Below are 16,482 nucleotides of genomic sequence, written 5' to 3' on the forward strand. Positions count from 1 at the left end.
TACACGACTGGATAATACGCACGCCAACCGTGTCAAAGTGTTAATTTTAATGATAGTCATGGGAACAGACTAGAAAAAAAAACTCGTACCAGTGCAAGAGTAATAACTCAATTCGTGCACAGCGATTATCCAATACATAGACTCGCACCATTTCGCGGTTTAACTCGAGCGTCGAGTAAAATGATCTTCCAGAAAAATTTCTGTACTATCATTGGGGCGAGCTGTCATCCAAAAATGCTGCTTTTTGTCTCTATGACATTCACATCGATTATAATTTAACTACGCAATCTTGATTGTAATTCTTGAGGATATCGAATGATCCATCGCTAAACATAAACGTTACATGTACATAATTACCCAGAGAATTTTACAGTATAGAAATTAGTAGGCAGAACATTTCTGAAATGTCTGCAGTTTTCTGTAAAATATATATTTCTTCTGATTGTTTTAATATCGTTAACGTTCATTAGATTTCTGTGCCGGTCGTTGTCCGGTTTTCTACTTCTTAATTTGTAACAAGGCAAGCATCGAGTACTGCCTTTGCGACTTACTAAGTTTGGTAAGCGACAATTGAGAAACAAGTGGACAGCAAATAGGAGTAGAAAGTGTCACTAACTCACGAACAATTGTGGAAGGTGAATCGATGTAATTAAAGACGGATCGTACTCACAAAATTCGATAGAATATTTTGATTTCTTTCTGCATATTTCTTGGACAGCACGCTCGAACTTATGAATAGATAAAGATTTATCGATCTATTACAAAGAGGCAGAGTATGACGATAATTTTAGCAAAGCAAAAGCCTCGCTAACTTTCACTCTTATCCACGTGATCACCGTTCCCCTCTCTGCTTTTCTCCATCAGAACGACACCCATATTCCTCCAAAGAAATTCCTTGCAGCCACAACTTGCGTCTGTAACATGCGACAAGTTTTTAATTTACTAATCAATTTGTCTACAAAAATTTTTATAAGGCAACAATCGATAGAATTTTCATTGACAACCTTTTTACTCATTGTGAACTATATAACTACTTTCTACAAGCTAAGAACCAGAGGGTCGTTATACATCCTGAAACTCGTTAAAGAAAAAAAACTTGGGAATTCAAGAATGGTTCTAGTGTCCAAAAGGGTTGCAGAAGCAATTTCTCAATCTTTTTACGGTAATGTTATCAATTCCAATTTGTACTTTCTATGTAGTCTTGGTCTCGAAATATTTACAATGGAACACTAATAAACTTAATGGTTTCCTGAACTTGCGTAATAAAAAGGAAAGAAGTTAAAGAAAGGAAACAAAGTGAGTAGGATCGGGGAAATACAAGAATGGAGTTATTAGGAATCGCAGGCTACCAGCGGCTCATTCACATGTTCTAGTTTCGTGTGATATTTCGCAATCGAACTTTTTCCTGTCTGGCGACACCTTTGTTCCTCGCTGGAGGCGGCAATTAACGCAATCCACCTACTTGCGTAAACAAAACCTGTAAAAATTCAATTCTGTGGTTTTAAAAAAAAGTTCTAGAATAAAAAAAACGAGAAGATACTCGGAACAAAGGAAATAAGAACAGGGTAAAAATGTATAGAAAAAATTAGAAGCTTTATTCGATTTCCATGGGATTTTCTGTCGTTTGATTTTCTTCAGTTGGAGTAGTTGATTTAGTCAAGGAAGAATTTTCTTCATTGCCTGCAGACATTACATCTTCGGATGAAATCTGTGGTTTCTCAGTGACTTTTACTTTTGCATTATTTGTATATGTTTTTGGTGGTTTGTTTGATTTCTGTAATGCATCATTTAAGTGCTTCCTTCCAAATCTTCTGAATTTAAAGTTGGTTATGTATTTTAATTCACCATTCCATTTCCTCAACATGTCACATTGAGTTGCATTCAAAATGTCAGGGATTTCTAGAATAAAAAGGCAGTTTAATTTACATCAGGAATGGACATAGTCATCTCAATTTTTTACCTATTCCACATGTGTTATACTCTTCCAGTTCGCGTTGTTTAGTCATCCTTAATACATCTTCCCTACTTGCATGTTGCCTACTCCTCTTTCCACCTATGGACCGCTTTATATTGATTTGTCCCAATTCTTCATCATTTCTAGCTATATATCTATAAATCAAACGTAAAATTACAGTTATAGTTCTGATTCAAAATTCTTCTTTACGTACATTTCTAACAACCGGGCAGTTAATTCAGGTGTATAAGGACAAACATCTGGTTCCATATGTTCCTGAATCCACAGCATTTTCTCTCCTGTTAGGTTCTGCTTTATCAAGCTACCCATTTTGGCTTTCTCTCTGTTCGATATTCTGTAACATCGCATTATTCAATATTTCTTCTACTAATATGACTATATGAAGCATCGAAGATTTATATAATATAACAATAGTTTAATTTACTTCTTGGCTCTTTTTGCAATGGCAATAGACTTTCTGCTATTTGGATGAGAAACCTTCTTTGCCTTGAGGTATTCCTTTCTCAAGGCAGTGGACTGCAAGAAGAAACATTGTTAAAAGCCTGAATAGAGTTATAGGACCAAGCAAATATTCGGTTAAAATATAGTAAACTGATATATTCAGTAAAAGTAGATTAATACTGACCATAATTGTGATTTATTGTATAACGCCTTCTAACCTTTCAAGCTGTAAAACAGGTTGAAACAGACCATGTGTTTATTGAGTCTGGATTGAGACAGAAGAAATCTATTTCGGATGGTGGCGACGTCTGTTGGTTTAATGGTCAACTTCAAGCAAAAGTTTTTTACCATGACTACATGACATTTCTAGATCAATAAATTTCTAAATTTTTCTTGTTTTTAGTTGTCGTTAACATGTCTAACTAAATATTACATTGTTAACCTATTATAAATGTTTATATTTTTATTAGAATCATATCAATGAAGCATTTTGTAAAGATATTTTTGGAAACGTATACAATATTTTTCAAGAAGAAGAAATTTTGATAAAAGCAAAGAATAATGACGAAAGTATTTTTTATAATTATACTTTTATTGATTTTAATATCCGGTGGAACAAGTTTTGGCAGGAGAAGAACTTCCAATTGTCGCAAAGATAACGAACAATTTTTAACTAAAACGGACCCTTGCGATGACGATCAAAATGAAACATCGAATTATTATTACAATTGCGATGGAATTAAATTCGGCACAGTGCAGAAGATTCCTTATTTTCGTTCTTGCTCCGCCTGCGACGCAATACAAATCGATTTCTCGTCAGCCTGCGTTAGATGCAGAATGTGTCTTGCCATTGCTGAAAAGGTTTATGGATTTTACTTCTCGTTTCTTCTCCTCTCAATTTGTCATATTCTTATTATGCGAGTTTAGAAATTTTTGAAAATAGAACGTTGTCTGTGTACAATGAGAAAAATATTGGAATTTAAATTAGACGAGGGTAGATTGCATAACAGAGTACGTCTGTAATGATTGATCATTACATGAAAGGACAACACGCGAGGACAGGTTTTTTATACGCAAATTGTATTCATCTAAAAAAAAAAACGTAAAAAATATGAATACAAAACGCACTGATTTAAACGAACTATTACAGTATTATCTTCAATATTGAGGCAATATTCGTGTGGTATTGTCTTACAGACATTGTTCTTGTTCAGATAAACGAAACCTTGCTGGATGTTCACGAAATGATGTCACCAAACGCATGCTTGAACGACACCGAAGTCGAGCTTCTATTGCGGACCATTTGCGACCACTCGTTCCAATAGTAAATTTATAGACTATCTTATCGTTTTCGCCATAATTCATATTCAACCAAATTACCACACTTGGAAGTAACTCGTTGTCTGCGCAGTTATGGTCTTCGAGAATTCGACGGGAAAAGATTCATTTGCGACAATTTACCTGGTTTCGTTTTGGTGTCGACGTCGGTCGATGGACTTTGGGGAAAGAAGTCAGTGTCAACTATCTAGTAATCACCTCCTTTTACTTCTCCTTTTTCAGGAGGAGACATTACCCAACAAAGTGTTCTAACATCATTTTTTTGAACAGAGTTCCCTTTTTTTTAGTCACATTTGCACTTCTGAAACAATAATGACAAACTAATATTTCTGGACTAAAGATTTAGAAAGTTTCTAGGTCTGTGGATTTTTTACATCTAAAAAAAAAACGTCGTTCGCTTCTTTACGAGATTCAATTCTCCTCAGAATGAGAGATCTGTGCCACTATTATCTCGACGAAATTGGTGAGGTACGACTGTACGAACACTGGCAACAATGGTGTAACGACGACGAGAACTCACCCGATATATCGAACGTTATTTGCCGGTAATAAGAGGGAAAAATAAACTGTACAAAGCAAAAGGTCGGTTCTATTCTGTTCCTCTTCTTTTATAATTTTGTAGAAGCGAAATGGGTTTGCTGCGGGACTGCAGGAGCATGGAGGATCCAGAGAAATACGAATCCCCTTTCAAGACCTACAAAGCCAAAATGAAAATCACTGCGATCTACGGTTAATGTAACGAAACTCAGATACTAATACAATAATACAATACTTTTTCACGCGCGATAGACCGAAATGGAAGTTCGAAACTGAGGATTCGTCCTGCTATTAACTCGTGTCGAATATTTTCATGGCTCTTTACTTTTGTGTATTTGACTTTTATTCAGTAAAAACTACGGACACTTGTCACTTAATCCTTACATTTTCTTGACCTTTTCGCGTATACCCTATGTGTAACATTAATACCAAGAAATGTTATAATAAACAATGGACGAATTTTTTTTACGACGCAGAATGTTTTTAAACTCTTTTGAATAAGTCCCGTCTTTGTGTCGGCTTCGATAATCCACATTTACGTGGACTTCGTTCCGTTACGTTTCTGACAACGACGCCGTATCTTTGGCGTCTCGTTATAATATATAAAAAAAAAAAAACAAATATCACCGGAGAATCATGCATGAAGGAGATTCGAGCGGCTCCAAAGTCCGTTTGTTCCGTTTCCACAAAATTTCAAGGTGCGAGAGCATCGAAATCGAGTTGAAAAAAAAAAAAGTTCTAATTTATTCATTCGATACATCTTATTTTCGACCAGCACGGGAATCGAAATGATTTTCGAAAAGCCACGTGTCGGGTGGCGCGATCTCTCGATAGAATATAACGCGACAACATAATTATCATAGACTGGTTAATTCCATGGTAAAGTGTGTTTCATCCTCTTCATCAATTTTTTCCCCCCATGATCGCATTACGTCCTGACGACTGTATGACTGATTCTACGTAATACGTAGATTAAAAAAATCTATGAATCATTCGTGAAAAGGAAATACTACACGATCGCTGGTCTTCGTGTCGTTTGAGAACTTTGTCCTCGGTAGTTCAGGAAATACCATTTCATTAGAAGCGACCTGTCCACGACCGTTGCGAAATCTCGACACGAAAGACGAACGATTGATTTTGTCGTAATCCGTCGCATCGTTGTCGTTCAACTCGGAACGTGAAATCGTTCTTGGTGGATCCTGCGAATTGTGGTCGAACAGTTTGTTGATCCTCGTTTCATGAGAATCATTCGCGAAAATATCATTCGGTCGGTGAGGTAGATGGGGTAAGTGCGACAGATTCGGCATCAGATGATGCTGACGCATCCCCCTTACTATGGTGTCCTTCATTTGCCGCCTTTTATTCCAGATCCTCTCTGCGATCCAGATCGAAATCGCTGTCAGTCCGCCCGCGATTAGAATAAAGAACGCGGAATAAACGTCGGCCAGCCGGGCGCTGTGAAATGTGGTCGGGGACTTGCACTGCGGCATTTCCGGTAGCATTCGTTCCGTTATCCTGTTCAGTACTCCTCGCTCTCGTATCCTCAAAATACTAGAAAAATTACATTTCTTAATATCCACGCCAGAAAAACACAGAATCGAAAGGTTCCTTCGAACTTGTCCCGATTTGAACATTAACAGACACTTTTTTTGTAGTCTTTTGTTTACGGAATTGATCGAAGATAATCGAGTGGGAGTTCCTGTGATCGATTGGACAATGTTTCGAGATAAAATTCAGATTTTTTTAATGTCAAAAGGCTCTGTAAGAAGACTGCTTCTGAAGAAAGTCTGGAACGAAAATTAAACTGTGATTATGTTTTATACGATGGTTTTTAACAGATATAGACCAAGGGAATTGAAAAATTTTAACGATTAGGGGAACGGCGTCGTTTAACTTAATTTAATTTCAATTAATTTTTTAAAAGACGCTTTAATTTATTTATTTGGTTTTTGTTTCTTATTTCGTAGGTGCGCCTAGTTAGGAGTTACTCGAAAAGAGTTTCTATTTTCGATAAGAATCGGACGCTTTTTGGAGCACCAAAAATATTAGTAATGAAATGTATAATTATTATTTTGGTCGATGTTATGCAGACAGTTCTTACAAAGATGAGCGGTAAGAATCAAGTGAACTTCAATTCACAACTGTTGGAATTAATCAGAACGCCTCGGAATCTACTGTATTTTTGAAGTATCGTGTGGATTAGCCCTGACTCAAATTTTATCTCAAAATATTGCCCAATCCATCCCAGAATTCCATTCAATTATCTCTCATCAGTTCCGTAAGAAAAAGACTTCGAAAAGTGCCTGTTCTTTTTTTTTCGAGTCTTCAGACCGAGCAACCCCTTCGCATCGGAGGACGAGATATCTCGCCACGTGATTTCGTTTATATTATGCTTTGGACGAGATATCGTGCAACGCAATATCTCGTCCTCCGATGCGAAGAGGTTAAGGAGTTCTTCCGACAAGTTCAAGAGTTCGAAAATATAAAAAACTTTTCGACCACCGTTACAGAATTTTTGGTAAATTGTCGGTTCTACCCACTTTAGGTTAATTATCTTTTTGTAGGGACAAGAATGGGCCATCGGTAGAGCGACCATCGTGAATGTTTGCGGAAGGGGTAACTCCTTCAAGGTGCACCGTTCTTGTATTAACGTCGTTCTGAGAGCACGCCGTGCGAGGGTGGCGCTTACGAAGAAACCGTATTGCCCTTGCACTGCTTTCGTGAGACCGGACGTGGTGTCTAATCTGGACTCACGATTGTTGAAAGCTCTTATGTAAAGCTCACGGAGATTGCTGTCGTTCACGTTCTATAAGTAAAATCGAGAACTTGTACAGTAAAATTCCGATAACGCGGCACTCCCATATTATTAGGCCCTGTGCCTGTTATGCGATAGAAACGAGAAAAATAATTTGAAAAGCAGCCTTCGTTAATCCTTTCAGACCTGGTGGTCACATTTATATACATGCAGTTTCTTTCAGAATGTTGCAGACACATATTTTTCTTATGAATTTTTTCATGTTCTGAATGTTCTTAGTAGATCTAGTGAATTGAAAATTGAATAACAAACCTATTTTAACAAATTTTTTAAACAAAATGTCATCTAAACACTCTACTGAGTTAAAGTGTGTAATCAAATATTTGTTTACCTTTGAAAGAAAATTCTGGTCTGAAAGGGTGAACATACTAATTATCGTACACTCACGAGCAAACTTGTCTTCCGCTGAGGGAAAAGAGCAGCGTAGGGAATGGGTCTTCTATCACTTGGTAAATTTATTCCAAGTAGATACTAAATAAATGTTAAACCGAATGTTAATTTCGCATAAATTTCAGTAACTCCCGAGACCAAACGGTAGAATTTTCTCTTAGTGGAAGTAAAGTTTGCTCGTCGATGTACAGAATAAAGTGCTAGAAACTGTTTCAACGTCTCGGCCAACTGACAAATTCAAATACAAATTTGCGCAAGAAAATCCCACTAAGCAGCTTTTAACAAACAGGTTTGAAAGGTCGAACTTTCTGATCTCTTCCTTTAGCCGTGAACATACCCGAATATATTCATCGTCGGTTATGCTGTAACCCAACTTGAAATTGTACGATAGAAGATCGGTGATCGACTTGATACCGCTTGCTTGGACCGACAATATGGATGTAATAAAGCCAGCGTAAGCGTTGTACATTACCAACGCGAACATCAGACTGAACAATAGAACCGTCTTTCCGGACGGATTGCGCGGTGTCCACGGAGAACCTGGATTGACAAATCGTAATTATATATAACAATCAGGGCCGGCGCTACGATAAACTCCACTTAATTTGAACGAACTAATAAAAAATATTGCGAGAAAGAAGGCAAGAAAAATTAAATTTTAATTTTATTATCTATGTGTAATTTTTTTTATGCAATTGATAATAAATATATGGACTCAAACTATTGTTTTTTTTTTACAACTTTAATTTTAAAAAACGTAACTAGTATGTGAAATAGGGGACGTGTTAATTAGCTTGGCCTAGAGTGCAAAATAACCTGGCGCCGGCACTGATAACAATGATATATTTTCTATAATTTCATGGATTTCTTTCTCGAACCTTGCATGCACATTATACTGATGCACCAGAGGGCAGCCTCTCCCATTCCAACGCGTTTCTCATCTTCATGATGGAGGACAGTTTTCGCGGCGTAGATGATAAGCCCCATCGCGATGAAAATAGCGAGATACGTGGACGCGACGCATCCCAACAGACAGTTGTTAAAAGGCTGACGAAATATGTCTCTCATAGTTCCGCTTTCCAGCGGATGGTAATAAATATTTCTCCTATTTAAAAAGCAATATTTATCTTTACATTTATCGTGAAAAAATGAAGATTAATATTGTGAAAAATTTAGATCCATAGCTTCGATCAGAAATATCGTAAAAAATCGTCTTCTATCAATGAACGATAGAATTTTTCGAGAAGACATCTCTATGAGAATCGTTTTATTTGTTTACTGTCGGCTCTCACATATAACGTATCAAAGGATGGCTAAACGTCATCTCTGCTTGTCGTTCCTCGGTCACGGTTATGTATCCCAATCCTATATCGACGGTTCCGGCGACCACATCTCCAAGAAGATTGCTCCATACTTTGTTGTTCAGTGTACCGAGCTTTTCGTGGGGCACCAATTCTATGCTGAAAAATACAAAACGAACGAGATTAAGACATAAATATCTGAACACGTTACAACGGTTAAGGGAGTAATCCCTCCTTAATCGTGTTAGATTAGATAATATCCACCTTGCATTCACGCTGCTCGTGACGAAGATCGCGAAATCAAGAAGAGGCGCGATATCGTTCGCTTCTAATTGATCGGTGGCGTCCATCTGTCCGTCGATCGTGCCGTTCAACACGCCGAAAACGATCGGCAACCCTTTGAAGTCGTTCCGAAGCTTCACGCTCGCTTGATTCTGTAACGTCCATGAATCCGGGTTCCAGGAACCGAGGAAATTCGTCACCAGGCTGGTGTTATCGGAATGTCGGATTTTGTACACGTTGACGAAATAGAAGACCACCGTTCGGTTCTCCAAGATCGCGTATTTCAAGTTCATCGAGGCGTTCTCGTCGATCCGCTTCGTGGGAGGCTCGCGGTACGCAAAATGGCCGCCGTAACGTCGCAGACAGCAACATGACCTTCGAAAAATGACGTAAAAACTTTACAAAAATTCTTCATTGTACAAAAAAAAAAGAGAAAACTAATTGAAGATAATACTCCAACTATCGTTTGAGTTGCTTATTAGATTTACTGTGCGTAAGACGTAAATAATTAAATATTTCAAATTTCATCCCCTTTTGTTTAAGACTGTACCGCCGATACATCCTTACGTAGAATCATTACAGGTACTGAGTATACTGACTGTACCTGGATAATTATAGATTAATATCACCTGATATTGAGATGATATATTCAACACCTCCTGTTGTGAATAATTATCGAAGCTGCGCATAAAGTATTTATGCACAAGATAGAATGAATCTTCCCGATGATATAAATTAACATTTATTAAAAATTGACTTAGGCAACTAATGCTTCCAACGACTCATGTATATGTATATTTTTTTGTAAATACGATCCACCTGTTCCAGTAAGTTTGCGATAAATTCTGGATCTCCGAGTGGGAAAGGGAAGGCGTGGCGACGACCACATCGCTGTCGATGCCGATATTCAAATGCCGTAGCACCCTGTCGATAGTCGCGTCCGTGTTCCTCGTGGTGATCATCAACCAGGAGATGTAATAGTTGAAGAGAAACTTCTGGGAGGCCTGTAATATCATCGGGCTCGCGATCACAATTACCTCCGTGAGTTTTAACGAAATCAAACAATCTCCGCGGAACAATGGTGGCTTTTCTTTTCCAGGAATCGATTATAATCGGATTAACGCAACGAGACTTCAGTATCTGATGAAACACAATCGATTTGTTGTATAACACCATTTGTCGCTAATTCCGATGTTTGTACCATATTCCGTCCTCGTGAAAATTACCCGCGACGATTAGCAAGTGATATGAGGTTAATATGAATATACGGCTGTTTCCTCGTTCAGTCATTAGTTCAATAGACAAAAGGTTAGTCATTGTCGACCGAACAAATCGTTTCGAAAGTAATTATTTGCGAATACAACGTCGAACGATCCGATACTCATGGATTTCCCAATTACGTTTGTTCGGCTTGTACAAACGAAAGAAAACCATTTCCGTAGATATTTTGTGATTGTTCGGATGGCTCGTACATTTCTGTGACTTATTGTCGCGTATTTTAAAATGCTAATTTTCGAAGGAGTGTCTTCTTAGCTACGGGATAACACTTACCACGTTAAGAACGTTCTCCGGGGACGTTAGATTTAGTCCATCGAGCAGCACGATCGATCCGATTCGATGTTTCTGGATCATAAGGGCGTCCGGTATGTTCGGATTGACGGCCGACTGTATCGACACGCTGATCCCTTTCTCGGCGAGACACGCAAACAGAGGTCTTGTGTACGCGAATACGCAGTCTGCGTGTGGGAGCAAAAAAGGGGGGAAAAAAAACGAATCGCAATCAATTACGTTCAGACATGTTTTATAACCTGAACTGATTTGCATTTGAGTTGTGACAATAGCTAAGCAGATAACAGAGTCGTTTACTTCGTCGCAAGTCAGAGCGAATAAATGAATCCAACGCCGTGACTTAAAATCGTTACGAAGGAACGTGTACTGTATCACTTTATATTTCACTTCGAATCGAATACAATTGTAAAATTGTTTAATAAATAGTTCGTTAAAAATACCCGAGTCAAGGAGCGTTCCCCTTATTCACTCTGTGTCATTCTCACTTTTTCTTTCCCTGATAAGAATGGAAAATTCGCTCGACTGACGCATTACTTTAAGATAATGCACCTGACGTTCAGTCTGCCGTGACAAATAAGGAAACACGCAAATAGACGTATGTTTTTTTGTTTTGTTTTGTTTTCGGGACATAAGTCAATTGTTAATTAACTTGCCGATAACAATATTGAAATTTTCCATGTACAGAACCTGCATGCATATTGCCGCTAAATATGGATCATGTTTTTCTCACCTAACGAGCTCAGATTTTCGAAAAGCACTATTTGATCCCAGGATCTCCACTTGGCGAATTCCAGGATCAGTTGCAGCGTTAATGGTGACGGTAAAATGCATGTGCTCGTCGCCACGTAGAATGTAGTCGCTATCCAAAATCCTGTTCTCATTTTTCTATCGATACAGAACGCAAGAATTTCTTATCGATATATATTTCCTTTGATCGTAATAAAATACACCAGAAAAAAGATATAATTCAGATATCCTCTTCAATAAACTTTCATTTAATTCCAATCGATTAATATTCATCGAAATATTACTCAAGTCTTAAACGGAATTCATTTCTTTTCATTTTTTACTCTGAACTAATTAATGTAACTTTAATTTACGAGAGGTTCAATTGGACTAACCAAAATTCTCCAGCGACGATGCAAGTTCATAGAAAAAGAATAAATTCACCGAAAGGAGATTCACGTGTACCTCGTGAACATTCAACAATGACCATCCCATGTACTTGTGATTAAACCGTTCCAGCTTTAGTTAATGGCACCCGAAAACACACAAGTCCATTTCTGTTTCCCGTCGACGTCCGTACGAAACACGAAACGCCTTAGGCAACGATCGAATATAGACTGAGGATCATCTTGCCGGAGTCCTTCCGAATAGTCCTTACTTCAACGCATGCGAAAGGAATTAGCTTTCAGATAGGGATCGTGCAACCACCCCCTTTTTTTCTACGTTCTTTACGAACGTATTAATTGCGCCAGCAGTGTCATTTCTGGCTAATGGTTATGTCCACTTTCCCTCGAGAGACATTAAGGGTGTATAACGATTCGAAGGTTATCGAAGAAATTAGGTTCAACGCGATGTCGCGGATACTTTTTCTAAATTCACAAATATTTAAAAAAAAAAAAAACGTAAGCTCAAAGTTGATTATCATTTCGTTGGAATCATTCGAAAATATGTCATCTTTCCGTTGGTCCAACTACCAGAGGTCCTGTAATAATTTCTTTAGGTAATTCAACTATGATATTTCTGCACAAGATTTTGTTGAAAGCATAGTAAATGCTGTTTTTCTGAAATATCGTAATTAGAATATAAGTATAATTGTAGGGGATTATTTATGATCCTCGGTGAAAGAAACATATCGACGATAGAGTGGAAATTATGAGGTGGAATCGGGTTACTTGTTTGGAAAAATCAGCACACCGATTGTATTGACGTTTGTGTAGGAAACCCGTGAATGAGGACAATGATGTGTCGATAATAATATTTACTTCATCGTGACAGAAAATCGATAGAATTCATGCAATCGATACGGAAATAATCGGCGTTACTTACGAAAGTTTCCCCTCGCAGCTACACTTGCAATTATGTAACGTCATCATTTGCTTTGTTTCGTATTACAACAATGTATTTCGTGGAGATTAAATAATATTAAATAGTTACTTCAAAAACAATTATTGTAGACTTTTATTGTTTAAATTTTATCGTAGGATGATACGTACGGAAAATATTAATATTAAAGGTGAAATCATCGATACGACGTATTGTATTTTTATCAGATTAGAATATTAATGGGCTAGTTAATAAAAATCAGTTATTTTAATTTTACTTCACTCTTTTATGTTCGTTTTGCGCATCGCCGATGCAACTGAGTGTTAAAAAACAAACAGTCTTTAAAGTTAATTTATTTAACGTAGCCTAATGGGACCGAATAAAAACAGTTGACGGACGGGTTGTGACGTTAAACTACGTATCCGCGCGATTATTTTGTATTACAAGTTCGCGGAATCAACTTACGCAATGCCATAGAAAACGATCTAATCCTGTTCCTAATCATTTTCATTATTCTGCTTCTCCTGCCGCGGCATTCAATATTCATCGTAAATGTATTTCGTTTTTGGTATTCCTCTTACAAGCCAAGCCCGTATTAGATAGAAATGAATTTTGAAATAGAGATAATCGTTATTTCGAGAACCGCAAGAGAAGAATGCTAATGCAGAAAACGATATCAAATGAATTTCTTCGCGACATTTCGCTTACACGCGTACGTACGCGTACAGGAAGTATGCAGATGCTTTGGCAACTGTGTAGTTGCCAAAGCATTTGAATATGCACAGAGTTCCCATTATCGTTCACCAATGCTGTCGCTAATTCCATAATCACTATTATTCATTCCACTTCTGTTTCGGCCCAATAGGCATTCTGTTTCCTTTCAGTGTCACGTCCGTGCTTTCAGTCCACGTACAACAGTTTTGATTTCTAAACACGACCGTTAAATCCTGCCGGATAATTCACCAAGGCGGATGATTCAGCCTGTATTTTGAACATAAGATATTGCATACGCAATACGTGTACAGCTGCACGATTTTAGTTGTACACAAGTATTGGCGACGATACCACTTCCAAAGTGCACCTTTGATATTCGTCGGTTCATTGTGTTGTATTATTAATAACGTAATATTTAGCGTGTGCCGGGATTGGACTTTGAATTAAAGATTGTTTGTCATGCCGAAATTGAATGATGGATAATACCGCGCCGAAGATAACCATTAAATCCGGCTTTTAATAAAAATAGACGTACACAATGAAACCCCCGTATTCACGAAGGTAGATACCTGAAACGGAGGATAATAGCGAACGCTATAGATACAGGGTGTCTCGCATAAGACCGAACATTTAAATATCTTCTTTATTTTTAATGATACGAGAAATGTTTCAAACATAGCTTGAATGGTTTCAGAAGGGGAGTACATATCGTACATGGAAGATTTTTCTTCATTGCATCATGTAGCACTCAATGTATCCAACTTATGACAACGAAGGTGAACTTGAACTTTTAAAAAATAATGATATTTTGAAGTATTTTAGGATGCAACCACCATTTCGGAAGACACAAAGAATCGAATAATTACTGTTTTTGCAGCTATCGCGTCAGAAGAGACAGAAACAATATCACAATTCGTGATTTCTCGTTTTGAATCAGATTTGACAGTATATGGTCATTGTTGGACATTACTTTGAGCATATGTAACATAGAAAGTAGGTTCACGTACCATCCTATCATTATTTCAGAATTTCATTATTTTTTCAATGTTCAGGTAAATTTCAAGATCATAAATTGGACATATTTGAATGCTCCTTAATGTGAGCTACATAAGGCAATAAAAAAAATACATGTTCTCTGGTAAAAAAATACCGGTGACCTAAAAAAATTCGATAAGAATGATCATAAAAAGGAAATGTTCCATGTACGATATTTTTCTCCTGAAACCATTCAAACGGTGTTTCAAACATTTCTCAAATTATTAAAGATAAAGAGAATTTTTAGGTGTTCGGACTTATGTGGAACACCATGTATACTGTACACATGTACATACGGTAAAATATAATTTATTGATTATCTACAATTATATATTGACAAAACTAACTAGTAATAAAATATCATAATTTAATAAACATTAAAATAAAACTATAGAAATATGAAGATAAATGTTATGTTATAATGATAGAACGTCTATTTCACGAGATGAAGTGAATGACGTAAGCGTTACGGTCTTATTCCATTATTGATCATCTACTGATTTTAGTGATCTGACGGGAATTCAGGAATTTTGTATTTTATTTTTTCGGATCACGGCCAACCGCGGGTTCGGGGTTTTCGCTGTATTTACATTTCCGCTAATATGTATGTACAACAACGTGCTCGAAACGTCAAATAAAATTGAAAAGAAATTTATTACATTAGTTACATAATGTGTAGTTTTTTATTAAATACCACATTCTTGTAACATACAGCTTGAGTCTTAATATTTATGCACAAGTATCTGCTTCGCAGTTACATTATAATGACATGCAAAAGAGATTTTAATAAATCAACGATAACAATTCGTAATACATAGCAGATTTATGGCGCGTATATTATAAATTTTGATGAAATAGTCATTAAACGCATATGTAGTGAACATCATAAGTGGTGTGTGACATGATTTTTTTAAAAATTATTTTTCTGGGATGCATGTAACATTGAAGAAATGTAGCATACATATGTATATGTACACCGACGAGGAAACTGGGCTTCCACTAGGGGAAAAAGTGGCGTAGATGAAAAGTCTCTTACCACTTAGTAAATTTATTTCAGTACTGAAATAAATGTTAAAATGCATGATTTGCCATAAATTTCAGAAACTTCCGAAACCGAATGGTAGAAAGCCGTATCCTACGTCACTTTTTTCCCTAGCGGAAGCCGAGTTTGCTCGCAAATGTGCATATATCCCCTAGGATAGGGTATCCCAAGTCTGTTTCATGTGTCAGTGACTGTATAACCGACCGAAGATAAAGGTCGATCTGTATCAAATATTGTTCAAATAATCAATCCTACGGAAAAAAGCAATAAATTTAATGTTTAAATTACACAAACGCGATTCTTCTTAGTACATTGTATACACAAGTAATAATAATTGAATTAATGTTGTATATCATTCACATTGTTAAAATGTTTTTCTGCCGTCTGACACGTAAACCTCCTGATGACGAGCAACAAGAGTCATTAGAGACTAATGTATACAAAAGTTCTTGCTATTTGTCGAAACAGGACAAAGATGTATGCGTGCAAAAAATGACTTTCCAGGATCCATGAGAACGGTCATAACTAAGAGCACACTCTGAAAAGAAGGAAAAAAAACTATTTCAAACTTATTTCAAGTCCAACATATACCGTCACCGTAAACAATATGGGATCAAAGATGAGAGGAAACGTAATTTCATTTTTCTTCGAAATAAACAGATATATATCACGGAACACAGAATCTAGAATTCCGAAAAAGATCTAATTTCTCGGGGTAAACAAGGGAATTCCCGTGTATTTTCGGGATATCCCGTACTGATTGAAAGCAGACTTGGACATGAACTATGTACTTAAAATGCAAAATATGGAATGTCTCCGATACTTCTTTATGCACGGTATTTTATATTGAACAGGAAAACGATTTCTTTGTAAATCCTTTCATTATTTAATTTGAAATTCAACGTCTTTTTATTTTAATTTCGCCTAAATGCCTCCTGAAATATTTTCGATCGCGCTATTTAACAGCTTCTAGCCGCAAGAATTAATTAACGAC

General features: G+C 36.9%; 3 protein-coding genes across 3 annotated transcripts; 1 reads left to right on the forward strand and 2 right to left on the reverse strand.

Annotated features, from left to right (window-relative positions):
* Positions 1-1,574: 1,574 nt before the first annotated feature.
* LOC107188041 (translation machinery-associated protein 16 homolog) lies at positions 1,575-2,678 on the reverse strand. Its single transcript, XM_015576267.1, has 5 exons — positions 2,601-2,678; positions 2,400-2,491; positions 2,169-2,309; positions 1,961-2,109; positions 1,575-1,899 (listed from the first exon to the last, which is right to left on the reverse strand). Exons 1-5 carry the CDS (start codon positions 2,601-2,603, stop codon positions 1,595-1,597), a joined length of 690 nt encoding a protein of 229 aa, XP_015431753.1. The 5' UTR covers positions 2,604-2,678; the 3' UTR covers positions 1,575-1,594.
* Positions 2,679-3,238: 560 nt separating this feature from the next.
* On the forward strand, positions 3,239-4,488 carry LOC107187953. The gene is made up of 5 exons (XM_015576162.1): positions 3,239-3,277; positions 3,631-3,740; positions 3,828-3,926; positions 4,180-4,299; positions 4,377-4,488. Exons 1-5 carry the CDS (start codon positions 3,254-3,256, stop codon positions 4,486-4,488), a joined length of 465 nt encoding a protein of 154 aa, XP_015431648.1. The 5' UTR covers positions 3,239-3,253.
* A 792-nt stretch (positions 4,489-5,280) lies between these two features.
* On the reverse strand, positions 5,281-11,858 carry LOC107187954. Its single transcript, XM_015576163.1, has 10 exons — positions 11,840-11,858; positions 11,379-11,533; positions 10,631-10,815; positions 9,899-10,083; positions 9,062-9,454; positions 8,789-8,956; positions 8,375-8,601; positions 7,834-8,036; positions 6,832-7,097; positions 5,281-5,842 (listed from the first exon to the last, which is right to left on the reverse strand). The coding sequence occupies exons 1-10, from the start codon at positions 11,848-11,850 to the stop codon at positions 5,281-5,283; spliced, it is 2,355 nt and encodes a 784-aa protein (XP_015431649.1). The 5' UTR covers positions 11,851-11,858.
* Between the last annotated feature and the right edge of the window lie 4,624 nt (positions 11,859-16,482).

The sequence above is a fragment of the Dufourea novaeangliae genome, unplaced genomic scaffold (genome assembly GCF_001272555.1).
Source record: "Dufourea novaeangliae isolate 0120121106 unplaced genomic scaffold, ASM127255v1 scaffold109, whole genome shotgun sequence".
NCBI lineage: Eukaryota > Metazoa > Arthropoda > Insecta > Hymenoptera > Halictidae > Dufourea > Dufourea novaeangliae.